Source organism: Condylostylus longicornis, unplaced genomic scaffold, assembly GCF_029603195.1.
Source record: "Condylostylus longicornis isolate FDR11 unplaced genomic scaffold, ASM2960319v2 ptg000017l, whole genome shotgun sequence".
NCBI classification, from domain to species: Eukaryota; Metazoa; Arthropoda; class Insecta; order Diptera; family Dolichopodidae; genus Condylostylus; species Condylostylus longicornis.
In genome coordinates this window covers 7,270,043-7,291,289 of record NW_026577986.1, presented here as the reverse complement: position 1 = coordinate 7,291,289, position 21,247 = coordinate 7,270,043, and the positions used below count along the sequence as shown (strand labels likewise).

The 21,247-nt window shown below is 23.6% G+C and overlaps 1 protein-coding gene across 1 annotated transcript in view; it reads right to left on the bottom strand.

The window, feature by feature from the left end:
- Positions 1-20,750, bottom strand: part of LOC129606077 (phosphatidylcholine:ceramide cholinephosphotransferase 1-like) — an 89,877-nt gene extending 69,127 nt beyond the window's left edge. Inside the window, exon 1 of the mRNA XM_055516172.1 lies at positions 20,501-20,750. Coding sequence (XP_055372147.1) covers positions 20,501-20,599 — 99 coding nt within the window. The 5' untranslated portion in view covers positions 20,600-20,750. The remainder of the gene's footprint in view (positions 1-20,500) is intronic.
- Between the last annotated feature and the right edge of the window lie 497 nt (positions 20,751-21,247).

The window sequence follows — 21,247 nt, the reverse complement described above, 5'->3', positions numbered from 1 at the left end:
GATAGCAGAAAAGAAGAAAGTAGCATTACAAAAAAATTTTAAAAATTCACTGGCGTTCAACTATGAACCTGATAATACGGAAAACGCACTATCGAAGGTCTTATTATATACTGATTTATGTATGTATGTATGAACAGTTCATTAGATATGATATTTTTCAATTATTAGTCTGATAACAATTCTTCACTCATGTTAAAAAATGAAGTGGTTTAAAATTCGTTGGGAGTTGAGCTATGTATGTATAATATTAATGTTAATTTCTATTATAGATTCGTATAATTTCTGCTAAATGATTTCATTTTCATCCTGTTCGAATACTATGAAAAACCCAAATATCTTTTATATGAAAAATTTTCTCATGTCTTTCGAAATATTCACAAAAATCGAATTCAAATTGTAAATAAATAATATTTTTACTATTTTATCTGATATGATCTGATCATCAATTTATTTATAAAAATAAAAACCTAAACACCATTTCTTTTAGTTTTTCCTTATACTTATTCCGCCTGCTATTAAAATAGAATACGTCAAATAAAAAAGTAGAGAAAATAATATTACATAAAAAATAAGCGATATTCAAAATTTCTAATATTTTTAATGAGTATTTTTCTAGGTGGCTAATAAATTTTTGCGTTATTATTAAATAAAACAGCATTTTTTTTTTCTTCGTAATTTTTAGTTTTCCCCATTTTTTGTTTTTTGTCTAATATTTAATTTTTTATTGGTTTTCATTAGCCAAATGGACTATTTCGAATTTTTCTCTCTTTCTCTTTCAATACAAATGACTCATCATAAATATTTTGTTGCTCTCATGTTGTTTTAGGTTGATTGTGCAAAATTTTGTCAAAATTTTTGCGACGTATTTTTCTTTTTTTTTATAAATATAGAAAGCATTGAGCATGGCGTTTAATATAATATGTATTTATCAAAAAAAAAAAAAAAAAAATTAAAAAGCAACAGAAACAAAACTAAATAAATAAAATGATAGTAGAATATTAAAATTTCATTTGAAGGCCATTATGAAGAATAACGTGATTTCGAGGAGGCTAAAATTAGTAGGCGTATAAAAAATTATTGTTTTTTTTTTCCATTAATATTTTGTATTCTAATGTGTCCATGTGGATGTTTTTTATGCCAAAATATATATAATCGTATTATGTAGACGTAAATTTAGTACTTATGAAATTCATGTATACTAATAATTTGATCATATTTCGGTCTTCGAAAAATTGTTAAATTTTATCCGAGCTACGAAATTCTATAATCGTTTTTAGCAAACACTCAAACCAATGGTTCATATTCAATTTAAATTATGTCCTTGCTTTTGGATTGCGTCTAAACTAGAGATGTTTTTTTAATTTCCTATTGCAGTATTGTCCTCCCAGGTAACGAAAATTTCAAAATATCTAATTAAAGTAATTTACCTTTTCCATCTATAAGAACCCCAATAATTACTGACATCTGTCTGAACGGACATATATACCAGAATAACTCTTAACAATCTTACAAACCGAATGTCAAATTTATAATACTTTTCTAACAATGTTGTTTAGAACTGGCTCACATGATTTAAATTACTTATTTGTTTTGATATTTTCCAAAAGCATTTTCCAAAAATAATTGATTAATTTTTTTATATCTATAGGTACGTAGTTATACAAATATAATAATATAATTTTTGCATTTATTCAAATATTTTCAATTTATAAATAAAATTTTTTTAAACATTTTACAAAATTTTATTTTTAAATTTATTTTTTTCTTTGTTCATTGTTTATAAATTTTTGCTCTGCTGTATAGTGAAAATAATATTATATGCCAAGTAAAATTTATAATGAAATTTTTAAAATGAACGCAATTTAATAGAAATTAACTTACAAATATTTATATACATTGTATATAAGAATGTATGTATGTACGTATATTTTTTGTTTTAGAAATTTTGTACAAAGAAAACTTATTTTTATATTCTTAATATGAAAACAAACCTTACATTTTCTTTAAAATTCAAAAAGTTTATATCATGTATTTACACATACAAAATACGAAAAAACATTTCTAATTTAAAAGACCCGGAAGGAGAACAAGAAATAGCTAATTGATGAAAAATTTCAATTACTTTAGGGCAATTCAAATGAATTATTTGTATTACTTGTGGGTAATTATTACAATTATTTAGATGCATTGCATAATATAAATGCAGTTGATCATGTCGATTACCAAAGAAAACTAAATTAGAACAAAATTTATAGTATGTACATATGTATGTGTATTTATGTATTCTAATTTAGTGAAATAATTTAACCGCATGTTGCTTTATTTATTTTTTTAAATATATAGACACAAATGTATAATACATCTACAAATTAAATGCGTATTTCTTCTGACATGATAATATATAGGACATAAAGTAGATATTATATTACATACATACATACATACATATAATATGTTCATTTTCTAAGCATTTGTTTCGTTTGCAATAGTTGCAGATGTTGATGAAGAAATCGTTTTTAGAATTAAAACGAGAAAAAAAATAGAGTTGACCTTGTCAACTCTGTGATACCCGTACGAATTTGTTATCCTATGTGCGAATAACTAATGTGCCATAACTAACTATGGGGTAGACTATGACTTTAAGTTGCCGTATTACCATATTAATTTATGCAAAATTTCAGTACTATGTGTTATTCAAAAAACTGGTTGTGCCAAACTACTATTGATGTTGTATGGCAGCTACCAGAAAGACCCAAGAAATTTTAGCGAATTTTATCAAGCACATCGGCCCTACTAATATACTCACTTATGTGAAATCTCAATATCACAGCTTTTATAGTTTCTGAGATATAGTCAAATAACTTTTGAAGTTGTATGGCAGGTACCAGAAGGAGCAAAGTAATTTCAACGACTTTTATGAGACACATTGGCCCTACTAATATATTCGTTTTTGTGAAATTTCAATACCATAGCTTTAATAGTTTCTGAAATATAGTCAAATAACTTTTGAAGTTGTATGGCAAGTACCAGAAGGAGCCAAGTAATTTCAACGACTTTTACCAGACACATCGGCCCTACTAATATATTCACTTGCGTGAAATCTCAATATCACAGCTTTTATAGTTTCTGAGATATAGCCAAATAACTTTTGAAGTTGTCTGGCAGGTACCAGAAGGAGCCAAGTAATTTCAACGACTTTTATGGGGCATATTGACCCTACTAATATATTCGTTTGTGTGAAATTTCAATACCATAGCTTTTATAGTTTCTGAGATATAGCCAAATAAATTTTGAAGTTGTATGGCAGCTACCCGAACCGGTACCCCGATCATGTCCAATTTAAATAGGGTTCTGGCACTTACTACAAAAAATCATTTGTGAAAATTTGGTGAACTTAGCTCAATTAGTTTTTGAGTTATCGTTCGGACGGACGGACAGACAAAGCTAAATCAACTCAGAATTTAACGCTGATCAAAAACATACACTTGAGTCTATATCTAACACCGTTATTTCTTAGCGTTACAAACGGTAAGGCAAATTTAGTATACCCTTCGAACATACGTTCGTACGGGTATAATTAACGACAATAGACATATAGGACTAATAAAAATAGGAGAATTTTCATAACTTACATACTTACATTCTAGGCATGAGTAAAATTAAATTATTTTCCTCCTTCTTTCTTACCGCTAATCAATAACACACAAAAAAAAATATAAGAACTTGCAGATGATAGGGAAATTCCACGAAGCTGTGAACTCAAAAAATTATTAAGGAAGCCTTCGAAAACGTCATCAAATATGATCATTCATACGTAATATGGTTAAATCGTGACATCCAAATTTATAAGAAAGTAAATTATATTATAAAATATATTTTTTCAAATAGAGTATTTATATACTTGATTTAGATTTGGTAGCAATCGAGACCACCACGTACTGACAAACTCTGTGTAGGATAAAAGTCGAGGTAAAATTGAAATTGTACTATGTATAGCAAAACTTAAGTAAGTATTTAGCAAATTTTGCAAATTTGCCAAACTATATTCAAAATCATATCATCCTCACCAGTATCTATTCTCGTTTATTTCTAAAATTAGAATATTTAATTAAATGAAAACTAACTGAATTCAAAGGAAACATAATTTATTGCTTTACATTATATGCAATAAAAGTATCTAACCTCGCATGAGTATTACTTAAATATATTATAATAAATTATATTAACAGACCTACTTACACGTACAGCTATTTCAGTTAGAGAGAATGCATTATAAATACAATGAAATCGAGTATAAGTAGAATAAAATTGAAAAGGTCATTGATTTTTAAGATAATAAGAGACGAATTTCAATTTAATATTAGAAAAATACAAGAAATCATATTGTATAGAAGAAAATAAAACAATATTCTTTATTATTTTCAATTTTAGATCATAAAAAAGAGAAAAGAATAAAATTATTTTCAGTATGGGGCAAAATTAAACATTTACACTACAATATCTGAATAAATATACAAACGTACATATATATGTACATAGTTATAGTTATAAGAAATGTGGGTACATTCTTATTTAATTTTTATAACTTTTAAATTGAAACAAGGAATCACACAATCATTTTATAAGTAATTGCATCTTACAGTCTCTACTTACTTACATATGTTACATATGTATATATGTATATATTTTTAGTACAATCTTATTATATTCAATTAAGTATATTTAAATAAATTTACCATATAAACATAGCTATCTACTTATGGGGAGAAAATTCGAAAACAAGAATAAAATAACAAGAGATAAAAATAAAGGAGGAAAATTTATTCGTAAATTTTAAATTGAATAATAGACCGGCGGGACAAAATGTGCCAGGGTAAGCGATTAAATTAAAAAACAAAAAGAAAAATAAGACAATTTTTTCTTTTCTGTTTTATTGGTTTGCCATTGTATTGGTGTCAGTAGACATGTCTCATGATACACAACAAAAAAAAAAAATTTACTTAATATTTGACAAGACAACAAAACAACGAATTTTTTGTCATTTTGATTAATAAAATATGTTCCAAATTTTAAATTAAAAGTTTTATACTGTAGTATGTACAAAAGTTGTCTGTTTTTGTACATAGTATATGTATTCAAGTATTAAATTACAATTAAGTGTTTTAAATAATAAATGACAGATTACAATATGCTCACATATGCATGAAACATACCATCATAGGACCATAAAATATTAAGTACAAAATAATATGGGAATAATAAGAACAAAAATAAAAAAAATCGTATATGGATAAAAACAAAGCCTCATGTGGTTTCTATTTTATTAGATTACAAAACTTTTTATACTTTTACAACATATACACATACACATACTTGTATGTATATTAATATTTTATTATAAAAAGTACTTACAAATATTACATGAAAAATTCACTCATTTTATTTTTTTTTTTAGAATAAGTGAGTATAAAAATATCATTGGGAAAATCTGTTTTTAATGATTTTCTAATTCAATTTTAATTACAAAATAAAAATTTACAACAGAAACATGATGTATTAGAAATGTTGGTATTATAAAATAAGCGATTTAAGATTACAAAATAATTAAATTGACGCTTAAAAATTTTAAAAATCAATTCTTGCTAATTCACATATGCACATAAGTGGCATACTTTACTGTACTTAATTAAGAGAAGGGTTATATCTTTTGTAAAATGACAAATTTCTAATTAAAATAATTTTAATATGAAGTAAGTGTATGTGAAAGAATGTTTTTAATGCGAAAAATTAAAATCGGGGTTAAAATTATGATTTCCAATATATACTTACATAATTTATACAAAAACAATTGGTGCTTTTGTAATTTGTTATTGTGTTTCTTTTGGATTGAGTATTATAACACTACGTTTGCTGTCTAGCTTGCAAATATGCATTCTTTTTCGGTATGTAAACACTATCTAAAGAGGTCCGAAGACGAACCAATTTACTTAATAATTTCAAAATCAAAAATTTGTCAATTAGTTCCAAATTAAAAATGTAAAGATATTAAAATGTGTAACTCCTGTTAGACTGCTTCCATTTGTGGATTGGAATATTAAAGAGACAATAAAATCCTCACGCTTAGACTTTCATTTATTAAAAATGTAAATACTTAAATTATGTCTTTCATTATCCGTATAAACAAAATTATTCATTTATTAAATTTTAGTACATTTAACTGGCTCATGCACAAATAAGTAATTAAAACTTTACAACTCACAATCTTACAAGTATTAAGGTTGTGTATAAAGGTTTGATTTAACTACATGATATTTCAAATTCATACTCAAAATTAAAATACTTAAGCAGTACTTAATAATAGTGTTTGCGATCTTGCGTTACTAAAAATAATCATCTTAGTTTTTTTTAGCAAACAAAATTGCAAAGTTTTCGCATTCGATTTAGCAGTACACAGTAATTCACATGAGTTACATAATTTAGAATAGCCATTTAGGGTACTTATAAGAACAATAATTAATTTCTGAACAAAACTGCTGAATAGGCTTTTCTATATAAGAACCAGCCTTTCTTCTCTTTTTTCTGAAATAAGGCTTTGCTTATTTAGGCAATTAACAACTTATAAGTATTTCCTAGAATTTAAATAACAATAATTGTAGAGAGTTAATATATGTACGTACTTAATTTTCAATAAAAAAAAATCCCAAATTATTAATTTGTACATTCCAAAACAATGACTAATAATTATATAAATATTTGAATACTAAGTCTTTGATTTACTGACGCATTAAATACAAAAACCAAGTTATGGTTAATTTTATATTTTATGCGTAAAAATTATGATATTTAAGTGCACGTGAACTCAAAATTTTTTAAGGTCGCTTGATATTTAAATAATGAACATACATAAATTATTAATACGTATATGTATGTATCTATACTCTAATACCATCATAGCAAGAATTTTTAAATTAAAATAACTAGTTTTAAAATTGATACACTTGCTTGAATCATATGATTTAAGTATATTTGAATGATATAATTTAAAAAAAAAAAAACTGGTACACGCTGATTAAGTTTATTATACTTAAAAAAAAAAACTCTGCTTGCTTGTATCTCATTCCCCGCTGTTCATCCATCAATAAAACAAAAAAATAAAAAAAAAATTTTATCTTTTATTTTTTACTTAACTTTAAAATTCATTTAATTTATTTATTTTATTATTATAAGATTAAAAAAAAAAATTTAAATTTTAAATGGAATATGATGTGTACGAAATATATACATACTAGTTGTGTTGGTGAATATGAGGTGAGCCACATCATACTATAAATAATATTAGAGTAATATAAAATGTCACAGTTAATAAAAATAAATAATGTTAGTTAAAAAGAAAAAAACGCAACGCAAATAGACAGCGTAACTATTAACGATAATAAAAAAATAAGAGTGAAGACAAATTACCTGACCGTGATAAACTTTTTATTTTCTCATTTCATATTTTTAAGACAATAATTTTCGATTTTCACATTTTGTTCGTGCTCTCTCTCTCCCTCTCTCTCGTTCTCTCTCCCCCCCTCTTTTTTTTTCATACTTTCCAAGCTTAAGTAATAATTGTTTTTAATGAGTCGCAAAAAATTATCTTTTTAAATTTACAATAAAAAAAATCTTGTTTTAATGGTTAATAATGGAAAAAATAATTAAAATTTCATAGCGCGTTATTGTTGTTTTTGTTTTTTCTTCAAAATCGACAAATACAAGATGGTGAACTAAATTGTTGTACAGAAACGCTGAATAAAAACAATAAAATTTAAAATTTATTTTCTTTTTACTATATGGCAGTTGAATTATGATTGGAATTATTAATAATTATTTAAAATTTACTTTATTTTAAAAAAAAAGATTGTAATTACGTTTTAGTTTGACTATTGTTCGAGTAGAGGTTTCAGATTTCCAAGTTATGGCTCAGAATATTTTATTTAATTTAGCTCAACCACTTTTTAAGTATTTCTTAATAGTTCGGTTTTCTTATAAGCAGAAAAGAAAATAGCTAAACAGCTCGTATGCTTAACATTATGTCCGAACGTAACCATCTACATCCAATTACTTTCAATAAATTATTTTAGTTTGAATACAATTTTTTAGTTAAACACTACGCCACTTCAAAAAATCAATAATTATTGCAATTGAATAAGTAATTATGTCGAATTTTTGACTTTTTTTTATAAATTATATTAAAAGTTATCTATATATGCATTGAAAATGCAATTATAAGTATAAATTTAAAATATATTTGACATTAATTATTCTAACACCATCATGTTAGCTAAACTGAGTCTTGAAAATGGAATTTCTTATTTGCAGATTTGACTATAACTCCTTTATAAATGACTTATTACGCTTTATTAAAATTTTACGCCATTACGAGAACTACACCTTAATAAAATTTTTAAATTAACTTAAGTATATATCGTTAATCAAACATGTTAGATAAGGAAATCAAACATATAATACATTGAAATCATACATATTTTTGTTGTTACAAGTTACAAATGGAAAGATGAATTCGATATGCCTCTCAAATGAAATGCTATAATGAAAGATTACTACTGTAAACTGTAAGTAAAAGAACCGCGGTAAAATAAAAATTTACGATATCATAATAATGAGATTTAATAGCATTTCGGCAAGGTTAAAATTAACAAAAAAAAAAAATAGTAAAAAAACAAACGAATAAATAAATAAAATTAATGAAAGAAATTTCGTGAAAATTTTTTTTGATCAATTGTTAACACTTTAAAAAATAAAATTTTAAATGTTTTAAAAGTGTAATATCATGAAAATAAAGTAGAAAGTTATGTGTAGATAATTTACTTTCAATCTCTATAATACTTCTCCCTCCCCCTTGCAAAGCATCAAATTTTATTTTTTTATCATAAATACTGGAAAATGTACAAAAAAAGTGTCTTACCTTTTAAAATTCAATTAAAATGATGTCAAAGGTCGTTAAAGGTTAAAATTTTTTTGTTTATTTTTGAATTTTATTCTGATCTCATCTATGATATCAAAATTCATGAATTTCGAATTTTTATAAGGTGCAAAATGGTTCTGAGAAATGAAAGCAATAAGTAATGTTAAATGGGATGGTATTTATGGTGTTTTCTAAACCATGAACACACACGTGTTTTTTCAAATCATGTACATATGTTCAGGTACAGTTTAAGTTTTATAATCTAGAACACTAGACTGTTCAATTCTTTAATGATAATGGCGCATAAAATTGAAACTATTTTCATGTATAGTTGGGTTTCTGCCATTTAAACATTTCAAATTCTATTTTTTAGTAATACAAAACTCCATTTAGAATGAAAAACATTCAAGAATGAAAATATTATGATACAATAGATACTTATTAAAATAATTTAAAAATTAAATAATTTATTTAAATTTAGAATATAATAATTTATATAATTAAATTGAATTAATTCTTTTAATTATTTTAAAGACATTTAGTTTACCCATTCTAATAGAGAAAGAGAAAAAAAACAACTACAACAAAAACAAAAACTGGTTGAACAAGAATTTTTTTCGTAATAAAATGTTAAAGTCAAACTTGAAATCAAGTTTGAAGAAAAATAAAAATGGCAATAGAAATTTACAAGAATAAAAACAAAAAAAAAATTTAATAAAAGCGCATAACAACAAAGTAAGTAAATAAACAACTTACGATAGAAACAAGTTTCTTAATCGTAATTCGCGATAAATAATGAAATAATCTTGAAATGCGCAAATATACATCTGAAACTATGTGTTTTATTTTACCATAAATATTATGAACATTACATACATTCATACCAATTGTGTTATTAATTTTTCAGGAATGCCAATATGTATAGGTACGTATGCAATATAGTCAAGCATTTTAATTAAAAAAATCTATTTAATATTTCATTTGAAATTTTCTTTATTTCAAAATACCACAAATTTATAAGATTTCCATAGAAAATACGGAATTCCAAAATTATTTTTAATTTTATTTGTTTTTTTTTTATATTTTTGAAATTTTAAACTTGAAATTTTGGGAATTCAATGTTTTTTAAAATTAATTTATTAAGCACATTATAATAAATTTTTAAAATTTATTGGAACATCATTTGCAAATTTATTTCAACAATACTGAAAAACTATTGTTAATAGCAGACAATGTTGAGTTCTGTATCAATCTAAAATGGACATTGTATGGTGAACTTTATGCTAAGCTGAAATTTAAAACTCGGAATGGCTAGTTCCGTTTTATTCATTAATAAAATAAAACGAATGAGATTTTGCTTTATAACCGTAACAACTAAATTCAACTGCAGCCATATTCTATTAAGCACTTAAAAAGTTAGGTGATTAACTGAAATTTGTAAATTCCTTGTACTCTATTATTATAGCGATCTGAATGAGAAGATATACTTATAAGTAAGTAAGTAGCTATAATTCTGCTTACATTTAAGTAAATAACTGAATAATAAATTGATAGCTAACTTATTGAAACATTATGTCATGAACGGGTATGCAGAAACTTAATTAACTATGAATTTTCAAAAATTTTAGGATGTTTTAATATTGCAAGGCTATCTATGACAACAAGCTATGAATATTTTAATGACAAATTAATTGATTTTACAATTCAATGCAAAAATTATTTCAGTTTTTTTTCCGATTTTAAATGATCAAACATATAAGAATTCGCAAAATTTCAATCAAGCTTCAATTTAGTCGATAACAAAAATAATATTTCTAAGTTTCAGGGTCATTAAATCGCTTAGAATTCGAATTCAAATCACTATAGAATTTAATTTATCATCTTAATTATTAAGTTATGAATTAAAAGTCCTTGTTCTAAATATCATAACTCTTATTAGAAATTCGAGATGAGTTAAAGCGCATTAAAGTTGTTTTTTTTAAAATGATCACGTAATTTACTTACTTGTTTGATTTAGTACATTTAAACATAAAATTCTTATTGTACTTAAGTAATTTAAATAAATGATTTTAATAAATTAAAAATACTTGCTGGAGTACATTTTAATATTGCAATTTTTATTACGCTTTAAGTAAGTAAATAGTTTTCATTTGGAATTTTACTTTAAAGCAATACTAAATAATATTTTTAAATGACAATAGAGGTCGATCATATTATTAATAGAATTCAAAAATGACAAATAAATATTTAAGTACTTACTTACGTTTAAGAATACTTATTGAAATAAATAACAAATATTTCACACCGGGTTAATTGATTTTATTGAATAAAAATTTAATATTAATAACATTTTCAATTGAATTCAAAGCTTTTTGGAATTGTTTTCCTCATTCCTACTTTTAAAAAAATTTAAATTAATATTAACGAGTTAAAATATTAAATTTTAATTTAAATTAATTGAAATATTTATTAAAATATTTTTTCAAAATTACATTTGATTTTTGTTTTTCTAAATTATTTGCAATAAAAAAATTAATATGGAAACAAAAATAAGAAAAATAATTATTCAATTTATGAAGCAAAAGAAAAAAATAATTTTAATAATTTAAAATTTTGCGGTCATTTTGACGTTTACCCGCAAGAAAAACAAAGTTGCCGTTTTAACAATTAAGTTGCTATGGTACTAAACTGTTTTTAAATTTTATAAGTAGTAGCTTTGATGTGATAGGAACTAAGATGAAATTTTAGTACATTGAATTAATTTTAAATTAAGTTAAATGTACTTTAAGTAAGATGTAATAATTTTCAGCAAACTTGAGTAATTTTAAATAAGTAAAATGAATTAAATTGCGAATTTTAAATAAATATTTAAGAATGCTAGATCCACAAATTACAAAATTAAAAATCCTACTCTGCTTAGTTTGAACTACATCAAATAAGGTACTTAAGAAAAGATTTCAAGGGAACTGCATAAGTATTAATACGTTTAAAGGAATTTAGTCATAATCTAGTACTTTAATAAGGAAAGTGTGTATTTTACAACTGTATTTGTAAGTAAGTATAACTAATAAACCTAATTCCATTACAATTTTTTTTTATAATTTTCTAAATAGGTTAAAGTTCCTTTTCGCTATAAAAAAAAAGTAAATATACGTAACTGATAATAATTGTAATTTAACGCGAACAAATTAAAGGAAAAATTACAATAATACAAAAAAAACTAAAAAAAACTATGGTATTAAAAAATTTACTGACAAAGAAAGCAAAAAAGTGAAATGAAAAATACTTTAAACAAAGAAAGAAAAGAAAAAACTTTAATATTATTTTCTATTCCTTTCTTTTAATTTATGTGAAAAAAAGAAAGAAAAAATTCAAAGTAAATTGAAAAATGAAAAAAAAAAAGCTTTTCTATTCGCTTCTATTCACATTTTTTTTTATCTCCATATAGATTTCTAATTAATTGCATAGAAAACCATGAAAGTGAATAAAATCACGATTCACGACCTTTTTACTTATAAAAAAAAAAATGTACATAAAATAAAGTATGCAGTGTTGAGTTAAAAACTTTTCTCAAATTTTAAATTGAGCGAAAAATTTTGACAAATGGGCGAAAAATTGAAAAATTTGAATAAGTACTTATTTGATTGTAGTCAAACGGCAAGAACACCTTTATTGCATTGGCAGTTAACAAAACTTAATCAAAATGTAAAAATGTAATTATTGAAAAGTGTTCGAAAATATTGCTGGTAAATACTTGATCTAAAATATAAGTTCTTTGAAAAGTTATTAATCAAATTTAGAATATGATAAACGAGATAAACGGACCATATCATTAAAATCGATAATTTACTTATACTGGTCAACTATGAAAATAATTTAATTAACTAAGAAAGGAAATAACTTCCTTCAATTTTAAATGAACGTTTTCAGGAGTTTTCCATTTTGTTGTTCAACTTTATGATTTTTAATATAAAGGTTTTTGTAATCTATCACTGTATATTTTATATTCATAAGTAAGTGTAATGTGTTCGTATCTAATATTTTAAAAATTTTATTTAAAGAAATCAAAACCTTAGTGATAAATATATATGTATGTATATAATAAAAAAAGGTATGTATTACCGGTAGACATTCACTTTAACTAACTCTACATTAGAAATACATACAATATGTCTATACAGGCAGATATATATATACATTTTATATGCAAGGAGAACAGTCAAGTTCGCAACAACTACATTTTTGTAACCATTTAATTTAAACTATGGAAAAATCTCTTAAATTTAACAGAAAAGTTAAAAATAGTAAAATATCACAAAAATTGTAGATAAATCACTAATTTTTAATTAAAATTTCTCACATAACCATTGTCATTAATGCATTTCTGTAATAATAAATGTATATGTGCATATGTACAAATTAATTATATTTTAGACAGTAGGTCATTGATTCCATCATTAAAATAAAAATATCAAGAAATACGTATGTATATCTAGGATCGAATATGTAAATATGTACTTACAAATTGAAATTCTAGATGAAATTTGAATTCTAAATTTAGTACAAATCATCATGATGGACTTATATTCTCACCAGTTAATCAAGGCTCGATTATAAATGGAATAGTAATTCTTATATATATACATATATATAAGAATATAATATATATAAGATACATGTGTATCTACTTATTGTTCGACTTAGCGAACGCATTAACCGTGTTTTTTTTAGAAACGGAGAAAATTTTTTCAAACATCTTAAACAAGATGAATTTAGAACGGATCTCAAGGAAGAAAGATTAAAAATTTCTCCTTTAAATTATTTTTCACCCCGACCTAGAGTTGAACTTGAATCAGGGACTTATTTCTTTTTACAGGAGAATATTGTATCAATTGAGCAACAAACGTATGGAACTGCAGAAGTATTTGTTTTTCTTTATATCTGAACACTTTTAAAAATATAAAATACAATTCAATCAAAATATTTTTTTTTCCCCGGGCATAAATGGTAACTGCGTAGTCAGGATTTAAGTACATAATTAATTAAATTAATTTCTAAACAACTATTGTATTTAGTACAACACTATTCAGCATGTTCCCAGTCTAAATAAACAACTTACTTGTTATTAATGTCAAATTACTTAAATTAAAAAATAACAATATAAGCAAGTAAGTACCTAAACATTAAAGTATAATTTTAAATAATTACCAATTAATTATTGATTAAGATTCAATCATTCACTTACTTATCCAGCTTAATTATTTTATTTATTTTTAAATATTTTATCTATTTCAAAAACAATTATTGTTAGTAAGAATAGATAAATTAAATCAAATTTTACACAAAATTTTGTAAAATTACCAAAAAATCTAATAATAAATAAATAATAAGGTACATATATATACATTATATATATGTAAGGTACATCTGCACATAGAATCTAACAAAGAATAAATTATACTACTTATAAATTATAATTCTTATGTTATATATATATTTATGTGGTTATGTATTGGAAATATGTACGTTTAATACGTTAATAAATTAGGTATGAATAAATCGTATTAAGTTAATAAATATTCATGATTTCAGTTCAAATGAACTTTGATATATTATGTACATAGTATGTATATATATATACACATAACTACATACACCCACATATGCACTGATTTTCTTATTATTATAATTGTAATTCTTAATAAGATTGATGATGTAATCTTACAATATAGTAATAAGAGAACTATAGAAAAACGACTACAATACACGAATGCGTGTAAAATTAATTCTATATAGAAAATAAATAAGAATAAAATAAAAAGAACAAATTGTAGAGAAAAAAAAAATAAATATTGTAAATCTTCTTCCTTTTTGTTTTTCCTTCAAGGACTTTTGTTTAGAATTTTAGACGATACTTATTATTTACTTATACAAACTCGTATATTTATTTGGTAAATATAAAAGGGCAATAAAATAAATTTAAAATTGAATAAAATGTAGAAGTGTGAATCCTTTAAAGTGTTTTTGAGTGTATAACCATAAAAAAGCATTTTTATGTGATTTTGATTTTTATTTTTTTTTTAAATAAGAACTTTAGTAATTCTATACTTATTATGTTCAATTGTCAGGCAAATTTTTAATTCTTATTTATATTGTACCGAATGTAAGGAATTAAGCATTAATTTTTTTATATTTAATAAAAAATTTGAATATAAAATTACTTCATAATTAAATTAAGCAAATATTTTAGATTTAATACAAGTACTTATTAATTTTTTAAGTTAATGAGGTTAAATAAGGAAATTAATTTCGCAATCTGAAAATCGTACGTAACCCATGAACTTTAAAATTTTATTTTAAATATTTTTAAAAATTATTTTAAAACGAAGTTTTGATCAAAAGATTTTTCCCTCTTCAAGCGATTTTAATAAAGAGGTAATTTTATTTTCTGCTAGTATAACTCAAAACCTTAAATTCATTATTTTGAATTAGTAGTTTGTTTGTAGGTAGTTAACATCATCAATACCTTTAAATTTATATTTTATTCTCGAGACACTTTTATGTCATAAATATTAAATTAAAATTTTTAACAATTTGAAAATTGCTACGTTCCGCTATTTATATTCGGGCATTACAATAAAATTATGTCTACAATTAAATAAAAATTGTGTAAAAAAGTATTTCATATTTTTTGTAAATGTATTTTTTAAATTTTTCTAATAAATTTAAAATAACATTCATTTAAGAGTACGTAATTGATTAATTACTTCCTTCCTGTACCATTCACAGCTGATGGTGTGAAAAAAATTATTTCATTTAAAAAGTATGTGAGAATTAAGTATACATACAATCAAATGTAATCCCAAAAGTGAAATGATGATACTATTTTTGCAATTTTAAAATAAATTTAAGAAAGAGAATCTTCGAAAAGATGAGTTAATTTTTGTGGTATGGGAAAAAATGGTAGTTTTAAAGTGATTTATCAGTGACATATGTATGTATTACGATGATTACAAAATTATATAGTTCTAGTTTCCCCTTATATTTATTTATTAGTATTATATTTATTTATTAGTATATATTTATTAAATTATTTATTACTTAGTAATGATTCTTAAGTAATTTGATAAATTTTATTCTGTTAAATATGTCTATATTGTGATTAATATAATGTAAACAGAAAGGATCAACACCCGATCTATCATTTATGCAAAGTATAAGCATCAAGCATATAAAAATATAACCGGAAACCAGGGCAGCCATTATGATGCGTAGTTTGTAATGTTTATAGCATAATATTATTCATTGCTTTGAACGCGGGGGCCGCACTTTTTTAAAACCGTGTAGGGAGCTGAACAAATCAGACCCGGGCCTGTCTTGTACTTTATTATTAATAATATTCACAATAATAAAACCATAATAGAGAAAAAATTCTGGAATTTATTTATAATTAACTCGTATTTTTTCTTCCAAATTGTTTTGGATTATTTTTAATCGAAATTTTGTTTTTAATTTGAGTAACTGGCATGCTTAATTTATATAACAAGTTGTCGACAATTTACTTTCTGGTCATAATACTTGAGTATAAAAGCAACTAAATGTAGTTCACAAATAAACACATTTCGTTCCAGTTTACAATTTGTTAAAAAAAAAATTGAAAAATATTTAAATTTTTTTTTCTACAAATGTTGGTATTGATTTACGCTTAAATGAAAATTATTGTTAATAAAGAAGAAAAATTTCAATAGAAAAATGCAAATGACGTCAACTGAATATACTTATGAATGAAATTGAAAATATTTCAATGTACATTGAAATTTAATAATAAAACTTTGAAATACAGTCAACCTATGTGGTACCTACAGCAATGTGGTACCTTTTACAAACCCATAAAAACGGCTCAAAAAAGATCTTTAAAAATTAAACTAGTGTTGTTATGGGGCGTATTGTTGCAGATATGTTATCTGGTGGTTCTTAAGCGCTTCTAATAGTAGGTAACGGCCCTTAAAAGTCGATCCCGTTAGGTACATTACAAGTCCAAAAAGAAGGTCTTCAACTAAGTATCTAATTATAAGAACATCACACATTTTAAGATTTCTAATTTAAAGAAATTGTTCCATTAAGGAAAGTTAATTAAGAATAGACGACTATATAAATTTTTCCACATTATATTTACTGCATGTTTATGTTCAAGTTTTTCTTTAATAGAAGTTCTTTTAACTTTTTAGGGGGAAAATAAATTTTGCTTATAAAAATGAACTTTTATTTCGAGTTTTGATTTTAAATTCTCTTTAAATAATGGGGTAATTTTGAAAAAGTTCCTTAAATTTTTGAATTAAAAATCAGTTCTATGTGAATTTAACTTAAGTTTTATTTAAATTTAACTACAATGTTACTTACATACAATTATAAAATATGAATAAGTTTTAAATTAGGCCGAATTATTCCCTAGAATGATGCTCGAAAATTTGAATCAATGAATGAAAAACGTCACAAGTGCTGTGCAAAATAAATTTATATTCATACAGTTCTATACTTGGTTACTAATTGTATACCGGACTCTTTTTGACATAATTAATGTACAAATATATAAGTATATAATACTTATGTACTTATATTTGGTTATTTTTCTCTAATTTTTTTTTGACAACTTAATGTAAAATAAATATAAATAACTACATACTTACTTACTTGTACAATTTATTTCTTCTCTTACAAGTACATACTTAGTAATGTAGAATACTTAAAAATTAATTTATGCGAAATTCTGTATATACAATATATATATATACTACCTATGGCTATTCTACCATACATACTTACGGCTATTCTACCTATTTAAGTTCATACATATAAGAACATATATGTATACATATAAGTACATACTTAAACAGATTTATTCTCCTTATTCTGATCTATTAAATACAATTAAAGGGTAGTAAATTATACACGTAAGTATACTTATAAATAGGTACATATGTATATAATTTTTATAATAAAAACAATAAATTCTAATAATTTTAGTCCTAATTCCACCTGTCTAACTTGTCACTTTAAAAAACAAAAGCAAAAATGTCCATTAATTTGAAAACGAAAAGGAAATATTCCAGCGTAGAATAACGGAAATTTTTCTATTTCTAACATAACGGTATAAATTAGTATGTGCGTATGTTCGTATAATAAACTCATAGCTGTGATGTATTTGTACTATTATATTAGATATATGTACATATATTATATAAATTGAACGATAACTCTTATTTATTACAAAATAATCTATTAAAAGTAGGGGCGAATCGAACAACATAAGAATTGCAAATCTGTTCTATATTTAGGTCCTTACTTCAAAATTATAAATATTTTTCTTTATTTTTCTTTAACAATTGGAAAGTAAAAATATTTATTTATGATTCAGTAATTAAGTATAAATTTTCTTATTTTGACATATTGATTGAAGGCAAAAAATATGAAAAATTGCCAAAAATTGTTGTTTTGGAAAATTTTTGCATTCTTTCTTTTCAGTGTTCAAAATTTATTTCTGGCCGATTAATGGAAATGTGATTGATTATCAAAAATCATAATCATTTTACTTTGTTATTCCAGAATTGAGTTTAAAGAGCCACTGTCGGTCAAACATACAAAATTATAAAATAAAACAAAATATAGGAACAGAACATGCAAAGAAAGAGGAAATTTGATACAGATAAATTCTTAACAATTACTTACAAATATTATTGCATGCGATGCGGGAGGGGAAAAAGAATTAAATCTTAGTTGTTATTTACGGGTTCAAAATTTGGAGCCTAAAATATGTGAAGTGAAATCCGTTGCTTTTGACTTTAGAATCCACATTTACAATCATTGCCCATTTTCCTACTTAAGTATATAGAAGTAAGTAAATATAACAAATTGTTTAAAATCGCTTTTTAGTATATGTGGCGTGCTATGACTGCTATAATCTAAGTATTTGAATATTTAAACATATTTTAAAATAAGTAAGCCTGCTAATAAATACATAGTTAAATATGTGTGATTACAAAATATGAACTTAATAATTAAGTAAAAGGGCAAGGTTAAATGAAAGGTACAAACTATAAATTTACAATAATTTTTGAAGAACATAGTCGCGTCGCCTAGTCTCGAATTGTAACTATCTAACACATAAGTACAACTCTACAAACTATGCATTCAAAATATTTTAGTTTTTCCCTTTGTTTTTATAATTTGCTTTTTAATGAATTCCTATAAGAAAAAGAACAAAATTAATAAACCCATAAAACGAAAGAGATGGAACACACCTTTTTTAATCTATTTTATTGAAGTAAGACAAAAAATTTAAAAAATAAAAGGAATGAAAAAACATGAAAAGTGTTGCGGTCTTCTTGCTTTTATTATTGTTTATAGTTAATAATTTGTAAATATTTTGTTAATTTATATAGATATAGATCTATACCATCAAATTAACCAAATTTAATAAGATTAAATTTATTTTATATATCTTATACAAGTACGTAAATATATGAATATATATGATATTTTTTAGCCCCATTCAAACCTTTTGAATATTTTGTTCAAAAAAGGGTTTTATTTTTCCCTTCCTCATTCACATTCATATTAATTTCTCTCCTTTATTTACTCATTGTTTCATTTTTCTGAAGAGAAGTGAGTTTTTAAGATAAAAAGAGATGGCTATATGATATTGTATATTTACAGGAAATCAAGCAAAGACAATGAATATAACTTGTTACAATAAAAATAATAAGTAAAAGTGAAAATTCTAATTAGATTAACTATAATACGTGTATGTGACCTTTATTGATGATTTAACACACGGTACAGGTGAAATCTTCATAAAATATTCAAAGCTAATAAATTAGAGTTATAAATATTTATTTATATTATGTGTATTTACGCATACATATATTATTTGTATATATAGATATGTAAATGTTGGTTACTAGTTTTTAGAGTAATGTTCTAAAATATTCTCTCTCCCTATCGCCATTTAAAATATAAATGAAGAAACACTTCTTTCAAAAGTTTACAAGCAAATATGTAAGCGGTTTTGCAAGTAGTATAGAAATTCTGGTTATACAGCACTGCGGAGCCAATGCATAAATTTATTATATTTTATAATAGAATAATATAAATGTGTTTTACTATTCCGGCTAACTACTCTTAAAACCATTTTATAAACTGATATGTAATTGGAAGAGTTATATATTTGCAATGTACATTCATAATATTGTTATACATATTAACATACGTAGTTGAAGGAATACATGCTAAGGAGTGGATGAATTAAATACCCAACAAACGCCCATTTTGCTGTGAAATAGAGAATTGAATCCAACTACTTATCAAGGTAGTTATACCAAGGTAGATAAGGTATAATTCTTCAATTATTTTAACATTTTCGTGATAAAATATTTAAATATTAAACTATATATTACTTAATGTAAGTATCATAATAGTAACTCAATAAATTCTTAATTATTTAGTTAAAATATTTGTAATAAGTTTTTCACTTACTTCATATTCCTTTCTCCGTGAAACAGATGAACAATTTAAACATGGATTATAATGGAGCATCTTTAAAATTTCTTTTCTTAATTTATTTGTTGGTGCCATCAAACAACTGATTTCAGGTATTTTTATTGTTTGACATGAAGAATGCAATATATTTGTAATATATCGCTTAAAATTTTTTTTATTTAATAATCTCAGATTGGCGGATTTAAATTAATTTTTTTGTTTTATAAATAATAATTTTATGCAATTCTAATGACAATAATTTGAATATATTTTTTTCTAAATAACACTTATTATATTATTATTTATTTTTTATTAAATTTTTAGAAAATATACTTGATTTTAATTATATTAATTCACTTTAAAAATATTTCGATGTTTTTGTTCTAAATTTTTAATATGTACAGATTTTTTTTTTATGTAAATATATTTATTTATTTTTTCAGTAAAGTATGTAAAATAAGCCTTTACTTTTAAAATTTAAAAAAAAAATTAAAACATATTTTTAATCTAAAAATAAATGATTTTTTATTTAGTGTTTACATACTTAAATTTCAATAACATTTTTAGAACAAAAAAAAATTTAGTACATTTTTAGTACAGAATTTTAGTACATATTTTTTTTATAACTCGTGGTACTAAATTGTATAATTTCTTAATAGAATTAATTGTAGTGTAGTAACTTAATTGAGAATAAGTTAAGTTTTTAACTTTATTCTTGACTAACCTTATATCTTTTACTAAATA